The sequence below is a fragment of the Gekko japonicus genome, unplaced genomic scaffold (genome assembly GCF_001447785.1).
Source record: "Gekko japonicus isolate JY-2015 unplaced genomic scaffold, Gekko_japonicus_V1.1 scaffold621, whole genome shotgun sequence".
NCBI lineage: Eukaryota > Metazoa > Chordata > Lepidosauria > Squamata > Gekkonidae > Gekko > Gekko japonicus.
Window position 1 is genome coordinate 294,605 of NW_015173692.1, and position 22,419 is coordinate 317,023.

Genomic DNA, 22,419 nt, shown 5'->3' on the forward strand with positions numbered 1-22,419 from the left:
TTAATCCACTCAACAGCCTACAGGTTCCCCTTCAAAAGGCTTCTGTCTCATATTAGTATTCTGCTAATGGGATCCTGTGGTGTGGCAGTCTACTGCAAATGGTTTCCAACCTTCCTTTTATATTGTGTAAGACCCATCTTAAATACTTTGTTTAGTGCACTCAAAAGAGTTGTCTAATAAAATAGAATGTTCATGAATACCTTTCTATTTAAAAGACAGGAACTTGCTGATTGGACCACTCATTCCATCTGACAGAGTCCTGAGGGCAAAGGCTGAAAGGGCATTTTGAAGAATGAACATTTCAAAGGGAAATATGGATATTCTGACTTCATTGAGAAAAGTGAAATTTTGGAAAGACAAAGCATTGAAGTGTAGTTCTATGCCCCCTGGTGGTATGTTAACCAAACGTCTGAGGCTAAAAATCTATACAATTTATTGGAAAACTTAGACAACATTGTATTCTTGGTGCCCTTCTTTAAAAATTTTCAAATCTGTAAATAAAAGGGGGGAAACTTCCATGGCAAAGCATGGGTATTTCACCTGTACTGCTTTATCTGGAATTGTTTAAAGAAATACAGAAATTACCTTTACTAACAGCAATTAGAGTTTTGCAATCCTAGGGCTGCTTTTCTGCAAGTATGCAGAGTGCCCTTAGCACACTGGTATTCACTTTGTGGCTTATGGAGAGCCATACTGGCACTTAAAAACAAAAGAGTCACACGCCTCCTCTTTGCCCCGTGCAGTGTTCCAAACACACATTCAACAATATAGTTATTAATCTATATATTATTAACCACATGTGGCCACAATCTGCAGATAGCTAAACCCACAGATTGGAGCCACACAGAGGCTAAGGAGATTTCTCTGCAAGCTTAGGGCCTCCTTAGATGTGCAGGAAAATCTGAAATAAATAAATTAAAGGGGGGGGGGTTAAATCTCAACTGTGGACTCAACTGTGCGACTGAACAACAACAACAACAACAAAATAGATTTGTGCCGTCTGTACATGCGCAAGCAATACTCTTACTGGATGAGGAGCTGGGGGATGCTGGCAGCTAGGTCCAGCAGCAGAGGAGGATGCCGGCAGCCACACCAGGCCTAGCCATGGAGGATGCCAGGTGCAGCCTCAGTGACAGAAGACGCTGGTAGTCACACTGGCTTCAGCAGCAGCCACAGAGGATGGGGGCAGCCACGCTGGGCTCAGCCATGGCAGCAGAGCCTGGGAGCCCATCAGTGGTGGCAGAGACCAGGAACCGTGGCCGTAACAGAGCCCAGCAGCTGTTGCTCTGGACTCGGAGCAGCTCCCAGACACCACCACCACTGGCGGCTGGGTTCCCAGGAAGTTGCACTAAACAGCAATGAGAGGCGGAGTGGGATTTCCCCTACGAGTTTTGCGCTTCCCCCCCCTCCCCCGTATTAGATATTACTATAACCATTTTATATTACTATAATCCTAACCCTGAATCTATCCACCACTGCTGGATCTTGGCCATCCCCTTGTGTAACTGGAGTGAGGAAGACTTGCACATCAGACTTATGACAGGAAACAGTGTACAAGCTTTCCCTTCAGAACTTTCTTATTAGGCTGTATGTTAAAAAGTAAATGCTCCCATAAGTCAGAAGTTCCCTTCAAGCTGAATTCTAGCATTGCAGGATATGAGATGGTTAGACCCTTTCTCCATGCTAAGTGTTTACTTCCAAGGAGTTTGGTTTAATGGATTAGCTTTCCACACTGGTATGCCCCATTCCACCACCTCATTCAGCTGCATATGTTGATCCAACCTCATATACAGAACCCATATCTCTCCACAACCTTTCATAATCACCTTGGGCAAGTTGTACTGTGTTTCAAAAACAAAAATGTTCATTTTATCTTGGACCCCTTAATAATGCTGAAATTATCCCGAATTCTAAAGACCTCCCCCTACTCTTCTCTTCCCACTTCATCATTTAGCAGAAGGCTGAATGCCTTGAAAATCCTCCACATGAAAAACCAGGGACAGTGTCATCCTATATATGTTTACACAAGAGGAAGTCCCACTTTGTTCAATGGAATTTACTCACTGTTAAGTTTGCATAGGATTGAAGCGGCAAACCTTACATATGTGAGGGAGGGTTCAGAAGATGTCTGAAGCTCACAGCATTACTGGCCATCCAAGCGTGGGGAAAGGTGAAACATCTGACTTTTCTCTGCAGAGCCTGCTGGCTTTAATCTGACCAACCGCTGCAGGACCTGCTCTACTTTGTGCTGAGGAAAGATATGGAAGGCAGCAAAGGAAGGAAAGGGAACTTAGGCTTCCTATTGGGATGATGCCCAGAAGAGCCACATGTGTCTCCCAAGCCACGGTATTACATCTCTCGCTTATGAAGTCACATATTTGATTGGTGTATAATTGTGCCTCTAATAATACAGAATCAGATCTGTATGCATTCACAATTTGTGAGGAATTGCTTGATCAATTTTCACAGGGCCGAGGTTTCAATTCTTTAATAATCCTCTTCCAAATCAAATATGTATGCATCAGGATCACTAGCTATAGATTTTTTTTTTAATTCTCAGCACAATTACATGCATTTTTCCAAACTGTGAGAAAGACTGGAGCTGTATGGAGTTCTTGGAAGCCAAAGTATTGAATTTCTTCTTACGCAAAAACAGTTAGAAAATATTTTTATACAATGAATACTTCAAATAATATGTATTTAGCATGAACTCAGGCCAGTATATATACAGAGTTATCAAAACAATCCAGCAAAATAAGACAGGCTGAGGGAAAATGACTTGTTGGCCAAGAAGGGACTGAAACTCAGGTCTGTCTTAACTGTTCCATTTCCAGCACTACTTCACATCAGCTGAACTGGTGTTATTAATGCCTCAGGCATACTATTGTATTATCTAATGTACAAATTCTAAGCATTGAACAATTGTAATGTGACTAGCTTTCCAGCTCGGTTTTTTACCACAATGCAATATTGCAACTTCTTCAAATACAGTGCTAAAATTAGAGAAATATGGATGATTATGGAGCTGGAATAGGCTAAATATAGAATGTCTCCTATAAAATATGATAAATGTTAACAATGTCCAGTTCCTGTAGGCTAAGAAAACCTAGAAATTCATTTACGTATTTAAGGAATCTTCTTACAGGAAAGAAATTAAGCCTGGACAAAGAATTCTACCTTTGAGAGAAGAATGTCTCAAAAAGATTTTTCAAAGTGGAAAATCCCTGAAACTACACAACATTAAGGCCATCCAGTCAACTCTGTAGAATCAAAGTGACTTTCTTTTTTCTTTTATCAGGGTATGAGCCCTTGAACTGATATTGCTTGGATGAGCAAAGTGCCAGTAATGTAAACATCATGATGTGCCGATCTTTAATTAAATGTCCACTATATACTGAAGGGGAAAAATTTCAGGCACCCATGACCTAGTGGTGCCTAAACATTTTACCCCGTCACCAAGATTACATAGTCCTCACATACAGAGACAGATTTTATCGCCATATCCAAGAAACAGGTTAAGCTGAGAGGTGGTGATAGTGGACACAAGCGAGAGACTGACAAATACATTGAAATTTGGATCTATCTATCTGCATCTCTCTCTCCCTTAGCGCTGGATTATTTTAAAAAATGTTGCTGGCAACTGAGTTCCGCAAAACAAGGTTATACTTTTAACAATATCCTTGAACTTGCTTTAACAGTATTTTATCAATGGGCCCTGCTGCTGCTCTGTTACTGCAGTAGTCATGTGGAAAGTCCATCAACAGAGAAGGGAGCTACATTTTACAAAGAAAACATGAAAGCCAGGGAAGGGTGGCTGGGACAATCACCAGATAGGAAGGGGTAGTTAACACTTTCCCTAATTGCCAGTTCTCCCCTGAAAATGCCTCCCTAAGCTGTCTCTCCCTAGCATTGCTCCAAAACCACAACCAAATATGCCTGTTCACAATACATGTTGCATTTGCAAGGGAAATCAGTAGGCACAGACAGGGTGAAACTCCTTATCTACTTTTTCTCTTGAAAGTATTCCCACACAATTATTTGTTCATAAAATGTGGTTGGAAGATACCGAGAACTTGCTACTTGGACTTCACTTGCACACAGCGCCCACTTGCAAAAGCCATTTAAAGGGAACATTTCCTTTAAATGGCTTTTGCAAGCTCCTCTACCCCTTCTACTCTGCTGGCCTTGGGGAGCTGCTGCCAGCAGAAAGGAGGGAGGGAAGATCTCTTAAGATCCCCCCCCCTTCTATTCTGCTGGTCTCAAGGAGCCAATCCCAGCAGAAAGGCGGTTCGGTAAACAGGGAGGTTTAGGGAGGTTTGTGGTTCATGTGACCTCACAAATCACAAACTGGGACGAACCTCCATTTTCCCAGTTTGTGCCCATCCCTAATAGAGACCAGTATTGGCACGGCAGACAAATGAGCATCTACTCGATTGTGATCAAATAGTTCATGAAGCCAATAATGCCCACATAGGATAGAGTTTATCTTTTTATTATTTTGATATCCTTTGCTAATAAAAGGAAGAACTGCTTGGCCGTCAACCTTGCAACTGTAGGTAACAGACCTAGCACCATGGCTGTGTTTCTCCTACTGACCTCCTTCTACAACTGACAAAACTGCCATTATTTTGCTTTGTTTTAATTTTTTTTCTTGAAGTGTGAATCAGTAGGCTAACCCTGGTGCTCCATGATAAAAGCCAAAGAGGAGAACTGTTCATATTTATTGAAATAATTTCCAGCTTTGTTTTAAAAGTAATTATTTCATTTTTAACACTGCTTTCAAGTCAACCAATTTGTTTCCTAGGTGGAAGAAGGATCAGACTTGTTCATTATTAATTTTTTTAATCATTTTAACTAATGTTTTAAAACTATCTGACCTATATGTAACTGGTCAACTAACCAGTGAAATGACCAACCCTGAACACAACTTATCTGGGAATTTAGAATTCAAGACCAACTTCAATAAAGGCTTCTAACAACTTAACTTATAGCAAAGCATATTCCTAAATATAATAAGGGGATTTCTAGCATTCCATCTCTACTGCAGCTTTCTCAGATTGGGGGTAAGCAAGATGAGCAGTAGACAAAACTATTTTTAGGCCAACATACTCACTGCAACCAGGTTGGAGGCTAAGGAAGATAGTACTTCCTTTTGAACTGAAATGTATTTTTAAAGAAAAAAGATACCACAATATTAGACCCTGAAGTTTCAACACACATTTGGCATAAAATAGGGCACTAGTATAAAGGTTTATCTTCTGTCTCAGCTGCTTCATTTGGAGGAGAGGATGCATGTAATGCAGACAAGAACTGTTGCTCTTTATTACACTTCTACATCATGACTTCTAAAACAGGACTCAAAATATAACAGTTATGTCTGTATCCACCTAGCACAACAGGACTGATATTTCCAAAAAATTCCAAGTATGCATCTCATCTTAAAAATGACTAAATTTAAAATTAAAACTGAATACTGCGTGCTGTAATCTACACTCTACCTTTTAATACCAAATAATTATTTATTTATTACTTCAAATTTGTACCCCGCCCTCCCCACCTAAGCAGGCTCAGGGTGGCTTACACAGATAGATTGTATTAAAGGATGATTTTCAATGTAAAAAAAAAAGGGAGAGGAATTATCTGACTTTGTTAGGCATTATAAATTATACTAGGGAGCAAAGCCCATTGTGGACGAAGACAATGGGCCCTAGAAAGGTAGGGTGGATGGGTGGTAGATAGATAGGTAGATGGATAGAGGGGTTTGGAGAAAGAGAGGAAGGGAGGAAGGGAGGAAGGGAGGGAGGAAGAAGGGGTGGGGAAGACATAGACAGACAGACAGTAAGCCAGACAGACAGACAGGGAGGGAGGGGGGAAGAAGTCAAAGCGATGGGGATGAAGGGAGAAAGTGAGAGAGGGAAAGAATGAAGGGAGATAGGGAAAAAGAAAGAGAGTGAGGAAGGGGGGTAGTGGGGAAAAAGGGGCGGAGGGGTTGGCTCAGCGCCGCTGCTGCCCCCAAAAGCTGGATGAAGGTGGGGGGGAGCAGCGAAAACGGGCTGTTGGGGGTTGGCTCACCGTCGCCGGCTGTGGCCTGCCGCCCCTGAAAGCTGGCGTAGGTGGGGGGAGGGGCAAAAATAGGGTGGGGGTTGGCTCAGCACTGCTGCCGCTGCCCATTGCCTGCTGTCCCCGGAAGCCTGTAGGGCTCCGAGGGGTTTTTGAAGCAGGGGTGGGTGGGTGGGTGGGCGGGCAGGGGAGGGCCGGAAACAGGCGTGCAATAATCGGGTTGCCACCCCCAACCAGCCTGCAACTGTGTGGGTGAGTGGGTGGGTGAGGGAAATTGGGTCGCGGCGAGCGGCTCATCGCCACCGCCGCCGGCCTTCAAGGGGGGAGGGAAATCGGGGCGCTGCGAGCGGCTCATTGCCAGCGCTGGCGGCCTTCAAGGGGGGGAATCGGGCCGCGGACTATAGTAACTCAATAGTCACCCAAAATGTCATCAGGATCATGCACAAAATCTATTCTTCTCTTATTTTATGCTGTTCAGCTACCTGACGTCTGCAATGTGAATTCTCTATAGTGAATCCTCTATGTGCTATGTGAATTCTCTATAGCTATGACTTTACCAAATCAAATAGCATGGATATACACGGATAGTCTTCTTACTGAAAACCACTATTTTATCCAGTAAATATCATTCCTTGCTGCTAGAATGTTCTAGACACTTTGGACTCAATCTTAGAAATGTCTACTTGGAAGTAAGCCCAATTTTGTTCATTGGGACATACTTCCAAATGAGTATGCATAGGATTACAGTACTGGCCTTCAGCAAAATATCATCTTGCTTAGTATCCTTGTATGCATAGAGTGAGCCAAAGAGAAATGGAGAGGCGTTATATAAATAAATACACACAGCCCCCCAAAACGTTATTCTGTACATTCTGGGCTGTGTCACAAAGGACTATGGATTATGACCCTACATTATATAAAGATTCCCTTAAGTACAAACCAATATGATTTAAGCAACCAGGTAACATCCATTTTTTTCAGAAAATGCATCAAGTTCAAAGTGGAATTCAAGTTTAGCTTCTGCCTGCAGCAAAACAGATGATTTCCAAAATAAAACAAGTAGATATGCCATACTTTTAACTATTCTGAAAGACTTTGAAGGACACAGTTTCAAAACACGGCACTGAAATAAGTGGCTGTTCAGATGTGCCTTTCTAGTAATCTGAACTCCATACAGCAGGAACTTACTGCATACTTTCAAATACGTTAATGATTTTCAAAGTTCTGTTACTTGTGTCATATTGGGATGATGTGATTCTTTTGAACAGGTATCACATATCATTTATTTATTTATTTATTATTTAACGTTTAACCTACCCTCCCCACCAAGGCAGGCTCAGGGCAGCTTACATAAAAACAATAAAACAGTAAACATTTTAGTATAAAAATACATAATAAACCATTTGAAACCATTGGTATATCGATGGCGGCATAATATGATAAAATGCATTTAAACACATTTGGCGGTGCAACCACCAAATAACTAGACATAGATCGGCTCAGGGCCTAGCTAATCAGGGCAGCTCCTACTGGAATGCCTGCCAGAAAAGCTCAGTTTTCATGACCCTGCAGAACTGTGAGAGGTCCCGCAGGGCCCTGATCTCGCCCGGGAGCTCATTCCAGTAAGTTGGTGCTGCCAAGGAAAATGCTCAGGAGACCCACCCAATTCAAATTTCACTTCCACCATTAGGGTAACCACACTCTGCTTCAATACCCCTATCTACAATAAGGGAAGGTACTGGCCTACAGAGCTGTAGAACAATATAGGTGGAGCATTCTGAACACTGAAACTACAATGCGCACAATAAATACTGTTAAATATCTGAGATTATGGATACTGAAATTTATCAAAGAACAGATAAAATTAGATCTCTGACTGCATCAGGGTTTTCTAGTACTTAGGCACAATTATTCAAAAAAGCAAAATACTGTGTAAACCACACTTCCAATGCAGACTTATGATGCAGGTTCACAGTCCAGCAGCTGAATAATTATACTTTTGCCATCAAGTATACGGGACAAGTATGATAAAGAAGTCAGTGGTAACTCTGAACACCACAGAACAAAGTTTGAGTCCAGTGGCACCTTTAAGACCAATAGAGTTTTAGTCAAGGTATAAGCTTTCGTGTGCGCGCACACTTCTTCAGATACAACAAAATGGAAGTTATCAGTCCATACATATAGGCAGAGATTGAGCAGTAAATTAGCATGCAGCGTAATGAAGATGTCTAACAGATTCAAGTACCAAACAGGAATAACAAGTCGTCAAAGGCTTTCACGGCCGGAGTTCATTAGTTGTTGTAGATTTTCCTGGCTGTATGGCTGTGGTCTTGGCATTGTAGTACCTGACATTTCACCAGCAGCTGTGACTGGCATCCTCAGAGGTATAACACAGAAAGGTGGAGTTATCTCTGTGTCAATGTGAGAAGAAAAATGGTAGGCAGGTAATTTATATCTACTCAGAAAGGTGGGGTAGGGCTGAGTCATTATCTTGTAGGAGTTTCCCAGGCTGTGACATGCTAATGGAGGAGCTTTCCTGAGGAGGTTCTTTGCATATGGATTGGCTGTTGAAATTCTAATCTTATCTGTAGTGCTGGATGTAGAGCATTTTGTGTTTTTCAGTACAGGAAACCATGCCTATTTATTTTTAAACTCTCTTCTTTCCTGTTGAAATTATGTTTATGTTTAGGAATTTCAATGGCTTCCCCGTGTAATCTGACATGTTAATTGGATGTGTTGTCCAGCATTTCAGTGTCTTGGAATAAGATACTGTGTCCTGTTTGAGTTAGGCTATGGTCAGCCACTACTGATTTTTCAGGCTGGTCAAGTCTGCAGTGTCTTTCATGTTCTTTTATTCTTGTCTGGATGCTATGCTGTGTGGTCCCGATGTAAACCTGTCCACAACTTCAGGGTATGCAGTATACTCCTGCAGAAGTGAGGGTGTATCTTCTGTCTTTTGCCGATTGTAGCATCTGTTGTATTTTTTTGGTGGGTCTGAATACTGTTTGTAGGTTGTGTGTTTTCATAAGTTTTCTCATCTGATCAGTGATTCCTTTGATATATGGCAAAAACACTTTTCCTGTGGGAGACTGTTTTTCCTCATTGGTTTAATTGCTCTTCTGGTTTCATTCTTAGAGTAGCCATTTGCTTGAAGTGAGTGGTTTAGATGATTTAGTTCATCGATGAGAAAGTGCAGTTCACATATTCACATAATGTTTTGATTATGCCTCTTTTTTGCTGAGTGTGGTGATTGGAGTTTTTGGTAAATAACGATCCATGTGAGTTGGTTTTCTGTAGACCTTGTGACCACAGCTTAGAGGGAGCATTGCTTGTGACCTAACTGGAGGTTAGCTTTGTGGATGACCATGATATCTAAAAATGGGAGTTTATCCTCGATTTCTTTTTCCATGGTCAATTGTATGTTCAGGTGGATTTTGTTGAGGTGGTCTAAAAAGTCCATCAATTCTACCTCTCCGTGGCTCCAAATGATAAAGGTATCATCTATGTACCAGAACCAAACTCAGAAAAGCTCCTCTATTAGCATGTCACAGCCTGGGAAACTCCTACAAGATAATGACTCAGCTCTACCCCACCTTCCTGAGCTCCCAGAAGAGATCAGGGCCCTGCAGGACCTTGCGCAGTTCTGCAGGGCCTGCAAGACGGAGCTCTTCCGCCAGGCTTTCAATTAGGAGCTGCCCCAAGGGAGAACCATGTTCCCTGAAGTCATCAAAACAGCCTGTGCCAGCCACACAATGTTAGATCTGGGTCGACCACTAGGATGGTATACTGAAGGTCGACCACCATCTTAATCTTAATTTAATTTGTTAACCTTCTAATTAACTTATTAGCATCACTATTACTAGCACCTTTTAATGTTGAAATTGTTTATATGGTTTTAAGACTATTTAAATTACTTATTGTTGTCTTTTACTTGTTCTGTAAGCCGCCCTGAGCCAGCCTTGGCTAGGAGGATGGGGTATAAATTTGACAAATAAACTGCCTACCAGTGTTCCCTCTAAGATGAGTTAGTATGAGGTAGCTCACAGTTTTTTAGCCTTCAGCTCACACATTTTTGTCTTAGCTCAGGAACGATGGCTCCAGAGCCAACTAATTTATGCAATGGCCAAATCATTTGCTCACAACTTTAATGCCAGTAGCTTACAAATTAGAATTTTTGCTCACAAGACTCCCCAGCTTAGATGGAGAATTTTTTCTCACGTTGACACAGAGAGTACTCCACCTTTCTGTGTTATACCTCTGAGGATGCCAGTCACAGCTGCTAGCAAAACGTCAGGTACTACAATGCCAAGACCACAGCCATACAGCCTGGAAAATCTACAACAACTAAGGAATAACAAGCTTAGTTTATATGGTTACCATGGCTGGAAGTGACCAAGAAACTACCCTGGATGTTACTAAGTTTTTTTCTTATGTAATCAAATTCAATAGATAGTTAGACTTGGATAATCTGATGTTTGAGCTGTTATAGGTATATTTACTATTACTACTACTATCATTGTTGTTGTTGTTACTATTTACTGCCGTTTACATTATCTGAGCCTGCTCGTGGGGAGAACAATATTGAAATTTAATAAAACAAACAAACAAACATTCCTTACTGCTACTATGTTGTTGAACTGTTATTGCTCAAGACTGCAGTCATAAGAGCAGAGAATAAATATTTATATGGTTACCATGTGTTTGGGTTCAATTTCAAGGGGAAACACAGTGAAGAAAATAAATATGTCAAAATTGGAGACTAATGGGCAATTGTATCCTTAATTGTGGAATGCTAAGAATAATTGAGACCCTGCTTATACAGATTCTTGATTTGAATAGAACTTCTTCATTTACTGAAGACATGTGAGATGAATCATGCTGGTGAACAGAGATCAAAGTTCCCATAATGCAGCCCTTGCCCAGTAGCGCCAAAGTATCCTTGAGAGGGCAATGTAGTCTTTAAGAACATACTGCACAAAAAATCTAGCTTCCTTTGAATGTATCCCTCTCTCAGAGCCTGTTACAATTATTTAATAGTAAGCAATACTTAGCATAAAGGTCATGAAATACATCAAATGTTTAAAGTAACCTCTTTTACTTTAAACCTCTTAATTCAGACTAAATGAGCCTTTTGTTTTCTACAATTAAATCCAAATGAACCTGTACTTTTGATAACATTGGCAACTTTGTTACTCTCTATTATTTACACAAAGAACTACTGAAATAAATACAACTTTCTATTAGGAACAAGTATTAACCAAAGGTTGTGAAAGTCAAATAACACAACATCTAAACAACACCAATATTTACAATGTTATAGCCTTGTTAAAGTAATATTGGTTGCCCTAACATTGTCATACAGCTGCTGACAATATTAAGGTAACGAACATTTGTTTAACAAGACTTCAGAATCCTGGAAACTATTCTATGAACATAATGGCCAATGTTTAAAAGCAAGATTATTACCAGGTGAAAAGGCACTAAAAATAAGTTTCCCTTGCTTGAAAGCTAGTTGAATCTGACTCTAGGGTGCAGTGCTTATCTCTGTTTCCAAGTTGAAGAGCCAGCGCTGTCTGAAAATGTTTCCGGGGTCATGTGGCCGGCGCTATCACAACAGTTTGTTGGGAAAGATCAATATCTGTTTTCCTTGCTTAATTAATTCTGTAGACTTAAAGCCATTGATGTTATACTGAATTGTAGAAGATCTCTTAATTGAAATGTTAAGATTCTCTTTGATTCTGATGAAATTTTGGAACATTGTTGAGATGCACCTCTATGTTATTGTATCTCAATAAATGACTTTTGTGACAATTAATAAATAAATTGAAAGAAAAAAATGTGGCCGGCATGACTAAACACCAAGGCACAAAGAACACTGTTTCTTGCTTTTGAACTCCTAGGTTGGCAGGAGCTGGGGCCAGAGATGGGAGCTTCACTCTGTCATGCGGCACTAGGGTCTCGAACTGCTAAGCTATAGACCTTCCGATCTGCAGCTTCAGTATCTTAACCTCTAAGCCACCGCAGCCCCTGAAAAGGCACTACACAGACCCAAAAAAAGAGGCATACTTACTGCAAGAAGCATTTTATTCATCTATGAGAAACACTAAAGATCCTTACAACTTTCAGACATTTAAACAGCATCTTGTCATAATAAATGATATTGCTTACACTATTATCTAGTCTACTATTTCCAAGTCAAAATTATAGGACTCTCTCCAAATATTAAATTAAGTATTGAATATGTTTAGATCACTTGGAAATTCTTATTTTCAGTTCACATCTTATAAAATGAGATGTGTCCTGAGTAGTAAAACTCTGAAACACATGAAATTAGGAATTAGGAATACACCGCATAAAATTGTCCGGTTAACCAGCTAAATACAATCCTCTGAGAGTATGTATCTGCTTGGGCCAGCATGCTCTATCTGTAAGGGGCAAAGTTATACACATTAGCTGATACCTCAAGACAGTATCCCAACACACAGCTGGGTATTGCCTGTGAAAACAAGCCTAAACTTGCCCTGGGTCTATTGTTCTACCTTCCGGTTCACACTGAGCGCTGGGGCTAATTCACACCTGTAAGGATGTAATGTGGGATATTTCAACCATACTGTGTGTCTCTGTGAAACAGAGAGAGAGGATTCTGGGTTTCTAACTTAGGAACTGCTGCTTCTTGCTGTGGTTATTCTTTAAGCAAGCAAGTATATATATGTGCCTGTCATATCATCTAGGGGAAAGAACTAAGCCCAAAATATAAATTTATTTACCTCGCCATACATGAATGCATTTTGAGCAAACTGCTAAAAATACATTATCCCTTTGGAGAGGGGAGAGGGGTAGTAGAATTAGAAACTGGCAGTTATAATTTGATACCTCCTTTAACTGAAGCTCCAAATCCTGAGTTTCAATTGTTCCTTCAATTTGTGGGTTCAGCTCCTTATTGTGGTAGGGAGTTTAGGGTGTATTTAGCCTCAGGAGTACAGCAAAAGACACTCAACACCCATCTAATCCAATTTACCAAGTGATCCCTGTGCTAAGACCTCTCCAATAAATGCCAGGGTCATCACACTAATCTTTATAATGCTTTCCAAAAATAAGGCTCAAGTAGCACAGGCATTAATACACAATATGCAGGAACAACCTATAAGAAGCCCTGCTGGATCACACAGACAGAACATTCAGACCACCACCCTGTTTCCCCATAGAGGCCAACCAGATAGCCCAGGAAGCCCACAGTGGGGGGCACAGAAGACAAAGCCTCCCCCCCTACTGCTGTCCTCCAGCAACTGGCATTTAGAGAGGCGTAGAGTCACCAGATATGGTGGTCCTATTTAGCCATTATAGGTTAACAGCCATGATGGGCCTATCCTCCATCAATCTGTGTAGCTGCTCTTTTCCAGCCACTCAAGCCATCAGTTTGTGACCATCATCACATGTTCCAGAGAGTTCCACAAGATAACTCATGAGTTCCAGGGGAAACACTGAGTCGTCCTGAATGGGCACTAGATTCATTAGGGGCCCCAGAGTTCCTTTATTGTACAAGAAGGGAAATGAGTTCTCTGTATTCTTACAGGTAGTTTTATAAACCTGTTATGTACCCCTATTAGCTCCCTTTTTCCTGAAATGAAAAGCCTCAAGCCACTTAGCCCGCTCTCATAATGAAACTGTCCCAAACAACTGATCATTTTTGTTGCACCTTTCAGTCCTTTTGCAGCTTTAAGATACCTTTTTAAACCAGGTGGCCAGGAATGTACAAAATATTTCAGATGCCACCATCCCATACTATACAAGGACAACAGAGTAAAAGCCCTTTTATTTTCAGCCCCCTGCCTAATAATCCGTAAACACAGAATTTGCCTTTTTCACCACAGCTCCACACTCTGTTGACATTGTCAATGAGCTATCCATCACGACTCCAAGGTGTCTTTCATCAATCAGTCACCACTAGTTCAGACTGTCAGCTGAATATGTAAAGTATATTTATTGTATCTTGCCATCTATGTACATTGAACTTCATTTGCAATGTAACTAACCTGCAATCCATGGTACAGTAAAGCTTTCCAAAGCAGCTTTTTGTGAAGCAATGCTCACTGAAAAAGTCATGCCATTTTTGTCATACACATTTTCCATAGACTCCAATAACCATCACTTTTAAAGTGTTCATAGTAAAACACCAAGTAGTGAGTTTCTGACATTGGTGTATTCTATCACTAGCAGTGTTCACTTTCATCTGCACTGTCCTACCAGCACTTACAACCGCAGACTTTAAAGAAGGCAAGATTTATCTCCCATAGCAAATTCTGCAACACACATACTTATTTTTCTACATCACCTGTTGTGAGACTGACAGTGTTAATTCAAAGTAAATAACGTAAGAGGAGCCACTGCTGATGAAAGCAAGAATGCACCAGAAGTTAACCATTAGTTTCAACTTAGGTATCATCTTCTTAATACAGTATCCTGTCAAAGGCGAGCTGAGCCGTTTTTACCATAGGAAAGCCTTATCTAATTGAGATGCACACTTCTACATACACAGAACTCATATCTCGAATTTGTCTGCAGTGACTTATCGAAAGGAAAACAACACTCAGCAAATTCTCCCTCACCCTTCCCTTGATTTGCCCCTAGATAATTTTCAAGTGCAAGAGTTCACTTGGATCACCCAATCAGAATTGCCTCGAATAATTCAGATGCATAATAGCAGGCGACAAAGGAGGAGGGAATGAAAAGCTGAGAATAAGCCCAGTATTTTCACATTGCCCTAACTTCTAAGTTAGCAACAGAAGGGAGGCAGTTATAGTGCTGAACGGTGAACAGGAAAACCTAGGTGCAAAGCTCACTTTGTGACCTTGGGCCACTCAGTTTCATAACCCTAACCTACCACACAGGACTGTTGTGAAAATGGGGCTATGCTATGCTCCACCCATGAAATAAAGAACATAATATAAATAAAAGAAACAAACAGAACAAAGCTACAGTGATCTATGCCAATGAGACACTTTGCTCAACACTCCTACAGAGACTGTAAAATAGAGACTGTAAAACAGGAAGTTCCCTACATGCCCACATGTGTGAAATTGAGGAAAGAGACAGGGTGCACTCCTAGGAAGCAGCTGATATGACAAGGGTTCCCAAAGCATCCGTAAGTACAAAAGAAGAGCCCTATTGGATCAGACCAGTGGTCCATCTAGTCCAGCATCCTGTTTTACACAGTGGCCAACCAGTTCCTCTCGATGGCCAACAACAGGGCAGAGATACCAAGGCCTTTCCCTGATGTTGCCTCCTGGCTCTGGGATTCAGAGGTTTAGTGTCCCCTCAGTCACCATGGCTAGTAGCCTGTGATAGACTTATCCTCCATGAATCTATCTAATCCCCTTTTAAAGCTGTTTATTCCTGTGGCCATCACTACATCCTCTGGCAGCAAATTCCACATTTTAATCACTCTCAGTGTAAAGTAGTATTTCCTTTAGTCTGTCCTGAACCTACTGCCCATCAATTTCACTGGATGCCCTCGAGTTCTAGTATTTTGGGAGAGGGCAAAAAATGTCTCTTTGTCAATACTCTCCACCCTGTGCATAATTTTATAAACCTCTATCATGTCTCTCCCCTGCCCCTTACATTTCTTTCCTAAACTGAAAAGTCCCAAACTCTTCAGCTAGGGAAGGTGTTCCAACCCCTAGTCATCTTGGTTGCCCAACGCCGTACTTTTTCCAGCTCTACAAAGTCCTTTGTGATATATGGTGAGCAGAACTGTACACAGTATTCCAAATGAGGCCGCACCATAGATCTACACAGGGGCATTACAGTATCAGCCATTTTACTGTCAATCCCTTTCCTAATAAATACTAACAGAGTTTGTCTTTTTCACTGCTGCTGCACACTGGGTTCACGCTTTCATTGAGCTATCATCCACTATGAACTCATGATCTTTCCCCCTCTCAGTCTCAGCAAGTTCAGACCCCATTTGCCTACACTGGAAGTTGGGATTTTTTGTCCCAGTGACATTCCCTGTGATGACTTTATCAGGACACCGCAGTTTGCAAGAGCACACACACAGGGCCGGCTCCAGCTTATTTTGCACCCTAGGCGAGGATCCCTTCTGCCACCCCCCACCCCCGTGCGCCCACCAATTTTCAAAAATAAATGCATTTTAGGAAGAATGAAAAACACAAATAATCAAGGAACTCCCAGAGTATGGGGCCGGGTGCAGTTTGGTGCCCCTAAGGGCCGTCCTGCTCTAGGCGATCGCCTAGTGAGTGAGCCGGCCCTGCACACACACACACTCCAATTGGCAGCTCTAATCCCTGCCTAGGGTTCCTCAGCAGCAGTGAGAACATGGCTCAAACTCTAGAGCCCTAATATCACCATATACTCCAGAGCTGCGCCTCACATTCAACCCAGAAGCTCTGGAGCTACTTCAGCTCTCTTTTCAACGCCGAGGAGGAGACAGATCTCTCCCTACAGAAGCTACAATCCTATGCACATTTCCTTGAAAACAGATCCCATTAGAGACCAGTGCGGGACGCATTCGATTAAGCCTGGACAGGAACGGAACGGGGGGAGAGGAAGCTTGGTACGCCCTTCCTGATCCAGCAGCGGCCCCAAGGGAGCAAGTTTACCCTTTTGCCCCCCCCCCCTACGACTTCCTCCATCCGCCACCGCCCTCCCCTTCCAATTCTCTCTCATTTTAGCAAGGCTGCAATTGTAGCGTCTGCATCTTTGTCCTCTGAGTTCGCACTTGCTAGAGTAAGCTGAAACCCCCTTCCCCCGCAGATCCGTTTCCTCTCCCTTCTACTAATGGGGGGGGGCAGCTGCACATCGCTGCCAACGGGTCCCCCTTCCCACTCACCTGGGGGAAGGAGCCCTCGCGGCGGTGGTTCTTGGGGTGGTCCAAGTGACCCCGATCCAGCATCAAGTAGAGCGAGAAGATCACCACGCAGAAGATCGCGCTGCCAAAGACGGTGAACTGCCGGCTCAGCTTCATCGCCGCGTCAGCCGAGGAGGAGGAAAAGCAGGCTGAAGAATGAGAGCCGCCGGCGAGCACGCCCCGCACCCCTCCCAACCGCGGCTCCGGCTCCAACTAAACTTCTGGGCGCGCTCGCGAAGAGTCCCGGCCCCGCCGCCTGGCCGGGGCTCGGCTGGAAGGGCGAAGGTCCCCTCCCGGGCCCGGGCAGCTGCAAGCGGGGCCGGGGCAGCGCCACTCTCCCCTTCCTCCCGGCTCCCCACACACCCCCCCGGCAAGTGCCTCCCGCCTCAGCACAGGCCGGCGCCCCAAACCCCGCTACGGGAGACCCACAGCCGACGCCCGGCTGAGGAGCCGACGCGAGTTTCCGGGAAGTCAGCAGGCTCCGAGGGAAAGCGCCAGCTCCGTGCCTGCGCCGCCTGCCTGAGCGCCCCACAGAGCGGAACTGGCGGCAGGCAAGGAGACTCGGCGCTCTCGCAGGCAGGCAGGCAGGCAGCGCGGAGAGGGGAGCGGGGAGGAGCCCCGGCCGGCCGGCCCGCTGGTGCAGCAGCAGCAACAGCGCCCGCTGCTGCGGCTACCGCCGGAGCCTAGCGCGCTCCGCCTCCCGCACGCAGGGAAGGCGGCGCCTGGCCGCGACACGCCGCCCGCTTGCCACACAGCGCCGCCGTGGGCAGGGGGAAGACAGGCGCGCAGCGGTTGGCCCGGGGAGTGCCGCTGCTGCCGCCGCCGCCGCCGCCGCCGCCGTTAGTCTCCCGCGCTCCGCCTGGCTGGAATGCTGCGAGGGCCATGAGCGCGGCCTTTGGAACGGGAGGGGGTGACGTGTCCCCGAGAAGCTGTATTGGGGGGAGGGGTGTCCACAAGGGTTTCCCCCCCTCCCCCATAGGGTTAACATCTTTAAGGCCGATCCTATGCGCGGGTCTTGGAAAGTAAGCGGGCGGGGGCGGGTGTCGGTATGTTCCGGGGTAAGCGTGGCTGGACTGCAGCCTTCAATAAGAAAAAGAAGCGAGGCTTGATTAGCCTGGTGAGGAAGAGAATATTCCTTTTGCTTTTTAGAGAGTCGGGAACGCGGCGGCTGCCGTGACGGCTTCCCCTTCAGTTCTAGGGAGTCCATTCCAGCTGTGACTGCCTTTAGAGATTTCAGGGCAGGTGCGGGGGGGGGGGGGGGCGCGGGCGGGGCAGGGTTCTCTTTAGGGACACGTTATGCACTTGTTGGATGAAACAACGACGGGGCTGAATTTCTCGGGCAGCAGCGTTGACAATAAAGTCCACAAGTTAGTTGCTAAATCCAGTAGTTACTAAATCCAGCTGGGTTCACTGGAGTTTATTGCAATCTAATGAACTTCTGGCCTGATTTAACTAAAATGAATGTGTCTGTTGACACATGTTATTATAAGTGAATCAATATCCTGTTCCCCATCTTGTCCTTGGCTGGGTAGGAAATCCCTTTGCTGGACTCCTGTTCTGCTTCTTTACCTATAGCCTCTCTTCCTCCTCCTTCCTCTGCCTGATATATTTGCTTATTGTATCGCAGGATTACGGGGCCTCTTTCCTGGCACAGTGACAGTAGGTAAAGTTCAGAATTCAAGGCTGCTCTTTGGGAGAGTAGTTAAGTGGGCTGGTTTTGCACTTTTGCTATTTGTGTGCAAAAGGAGGGAACTGTTTGTGCTGCCTCCTACTTTTAGTCTTCTTAACTGGCGCGCTCTTGCAGTGCCATCCTAAGCAGAGTTACACCTTCCAAGGCTATTGAAACCAGTGGGCTTAGGAGGGTGGAATTCTGCTTTGGATGGCACAATTCATTGCTACACATCTCCTTATTTATTTGATACACTGCTTTTCCACTGTACATTCTCAAAGTATTTTGTCTAAGCAAAGTAGACAATTGAAGCATCCTAGAATTTGAATTCCAAAGCTTTTACTGCCCCCCCCCCGCCCGCTTTCTTCAACAAGAAGTTCCTTGAGACTTATGCTGGGTCTCACTGGGGAGGTATGATCCACTGTTCCTGGCTCACATAATTCTTTATGGCATTTAAGGAAACAATGAAAGTCCTTCTCTCTCCCACAACCCTGTGCTCTTGTTGTTTGCTCCAATATTACTGTCACTCCAGGGAAGATGGCCCCATACCTCTAAGTGTAATGCCAGGCACTGCACCCAGAACAAGAGAGCCCAAAGTGGGCAGAGGGTTCTCCGCCTGTCATGGCAGATGGTGTCACTGATGTTCTTTCACAATAGCGCCTCCGTTGGCTTTTGCTTTGATGTTTGATTTAGCTCTTCACAAGGTTACAGGGATGGAATAGAAGAAGGAATTTAAAACTGCATGACATGTCTTGAGCTATCATGCACTTTTTTCTGTAAAGCATGATGTTTGGTGTAGTGGTTGAGTGCGCGGACTCTAATCTGGGAAAACCGGGTTTGATTCCCCACTCCTCCACTTGCACCTGCTGATGTGACTTTGGGTCAGTCACAAGCTCTGGCACAGCTGTCCTGGAAAAAGAGCAGTTTGTGTCAGAGTTCTCTCAGCCCCACCCACCTCACAGGGTGTCTGTTGTGGGGAGGGGAAGGGAAAGGAGTTTGTAAGCTGCTCTGAGACACCTTTGGGTAGTGAAGGGCGGGGTATAAATCCAATCTCTTCTTCTTCTTCTTCTTCGAGCCATACATTTGTTGTAAATAACTTCAAGTCAGTATCAATTTCTGTGTTGGCATTTAGTTCACACCTGGATAAGTGACCTTGGGTCAGTCACAAGCTCTGGCACAGCTGTCCTGGAAAAAGAGCAGTTTGTGTCAGAGTTCTCTCAGCCCCACCCACCTCACAGGGTGTCTGTTGTGGGGAAGGGAAGGGAAAGGAGTTTGTAAGCCGCTCTGAGACACCTTTGGGTAGTGAAGGGCGGGGTAGAAATCCAGTCTCCTCTTCTTCTTCTTCGAGCCATACATTTGTTGTAAATAACTTCAAGTCAGTATCAATTTCTGTGTTGGCATTTAGTTCACACCTGGATAAGTTCCATGTACTGAACATCCAGCTGAACTTGCATTTGGGTATCACTACCAATAGCTTTCTTCAAACTGTCTGCAGCATTACAAACTCTCATTTACAACTGTGGTTTAGTGCATTGTTTAGGCAATTATTTGAAATTATCTCCCACAACCAGTGCATAGTTTTACCAGAAGAGAAAAACTAATCACACTACACATTAAGCACACACTGGAGACTGGGCACTAATTCCTCTGTTGCTCACTACAGGGGAAATTTTATTAGCTTCACATTTATAATTCACCACGTCTCAAATTATGTGAGTGGAAGCAATTTATGGTCAACATTTGAAGACGTTACTAGTGCAATGCAAGGCTGAATGTGCCTTCTGTTTAAATATGTACCTTTTATTAGACTTGGTAGCCAATTTAAAACTATTTGAAAAGTAGTTTCCATTCCATATCCCTTGCAGTGAAAGAAGTCTGGCTGGACTCAGTTCAGACATCACATACAAACCAGAGTTACAAATCCCAGTTGCTGTTAAGGAAACTATGTCCTTTTTTCTCATATACCCACTTTGGCTGTTACAACAAATTAGAGTTAGAAGAAAATTTCCATCTTCAGTCATGCATGGCATAAGAGGATGGAGAACACATCCATCATGAACAATCTCCAGTATGTTTGTGATGTCTTAACTTAGCCTGGTTTTATTGTGGCACCTAACTAAGTTTCCTTTGAAGAATTTCCCACTGATTTTTCTAATGGAATGTTCTTCCGAATAAGTTTATAAAGAATTACAGTCAGGTCACAGGCATGTTTCAACAGACGTAAATTCTACTGAGTTCACTAGGACTTAAGCCAGGGCATGGGTATAGGAATTGCAGCTGTGTTGTATAATTCCTAAATGTGTTTAATCAGTAGTAAGCCTCACTGAGTTCCATGGGACTTAGCTACCTAACGTTGAGAACTATACTAACATATAGCTTAACACGGAAATGATCTCCTTCTCTTGGGTTTTTAGTTAGTGTGGGTATCTTTCCTTTATCCCTAGTTTTTGTTGTTGTTCAGTCGCACAGTCGAGTCCGACTCTTCGCGACCCCATGGATCATCTCCCGCCAGGCCCTCCTGTCTTCCGCCGTCCTCTGAAGTTGGCTCAATTTCATGTTTGTTGCATCTATGACACTGTCCAACCATCTCATCCTTTGCTGTCCCCGTCTTCTTTGACCTTCAGTCTTTCCCAGCATCAGGGTCTTCTCCAGTGAGTGCTCCCTTCTCATTTGGTGGCCAAAGTATTTGAGCTTCAGTTTCATTATCTGGCCTTCCAGGGAACAGTCAGGGTTGATTTCTTTTAGGATTGACTGATTTGATCTTCTTGCAGTCCAAGGGACTCCCTAGTTGTAGTCCCTCCCTATATTTTTTGTTGTAGTTCAGTAGTCTTATGAAAAATAATAAAATTTCTCCCTTGGGGGTTTCAAAAAAAAAGAACTGTACATGTGGGGACCAATGTTCCCTCTAAGCTGCGGAGTCTTGTGAGCAAAATTTCTACTTTGTGAGCCGCTGGCATTAAAGTTGTGAGCGAGGCATTTGGATACTTCATAAATCAATTTGCTCTGGAGTCCTCCTTCCTGAGCTAAGACAAAAATGTGTGAGCTGGAGGCTAAAAAACTGTGAGCTGGCTCACACTAACTCAGCTTAGAGGGAACACTGGTGGGGACCCACATTGCCCCTCATTGCTTCCACATTGCCCCACGTGGCTCTTCTCTGACACTGTTTTGTAGCCAGCCTCCTCAGCCCTGAACCTGGGGTGGTCTTTCCCAAGAGAGAGACACCCCAAAACGACCTCTGAACCTCCCCACCAGCAGTGCCCTCATGAAGCCAGGCTTGGCTTGAACAGTGGCTTTTGCTGGGAGGCTAAGAGAACCACATCTTGGCTGGGAAAACTCAGAGGCCAAGTGAAGACTCTCCAGGCTGGCTGCGTTGTCAAACAATTCCCATGCAAGCAACCCCCCTCCCTGTCTATCCTGTCAGCTCAGTCCAAAAAGGACTAGAATGGGCAAGTCTCTGCCCTTGCCTCAGGCATCCTCTACTGACCAAATGGCTAATCTTTTGTCTGTCAGGCAGGGACAAAGAGCCTCTGGTCTGTACTATTGTCATGAATGGAGTATGTTGCATGTTTCCAGCCCCAACTTCTGTTTCACCTATATGTCAGGAAATACCTTTGGAATAATCCTCTCATTCCTGTCTCCATATATTTGTCTAATTTATTTATTTAATTATATTTGTATCCCGCCCTTCCTGCCAAAGAGGCATCTGGATCGGGGGAGACTGGCGGTGCTGGTCTTGTTAGACTTGTCGGCAGCATTCAACAAAGTCGACCATCCGTTACTGGTCCACCGCCTTGCCGACAATGGGGTCCAGGGGCTGGCCTTG

The 22,419-nt window shown here is 43.9% G+C and overlaps 1 protein-coding gene across 1 annotated transcript in view; it reads right to left on the minus strand.

The window, feature by feature from the left end:
- The window catches only part of MAN2A1 (mannosidase, alpha, class 2A, member 1), a 101,594-nt gene extending 84,107 nt beyond the window's left edge, over positions 1-17,487 (minus strand). Inside the window, exon 1 of the mRNA XM_015423162.1 lies at positions 16,910-17,487. Coding sequence (XP_015278648.1) covers positions 16,910-17,044 — 135 coding nt within the window. The 5' untranslated portion in view covers positions 17,045-17,487. The remainder of the gene's footprint in view (positions 1-16,909) is intronic.
- Between the last annotated feature and the right edge of the window lie 4,932 nt (positions 17,488-22,419).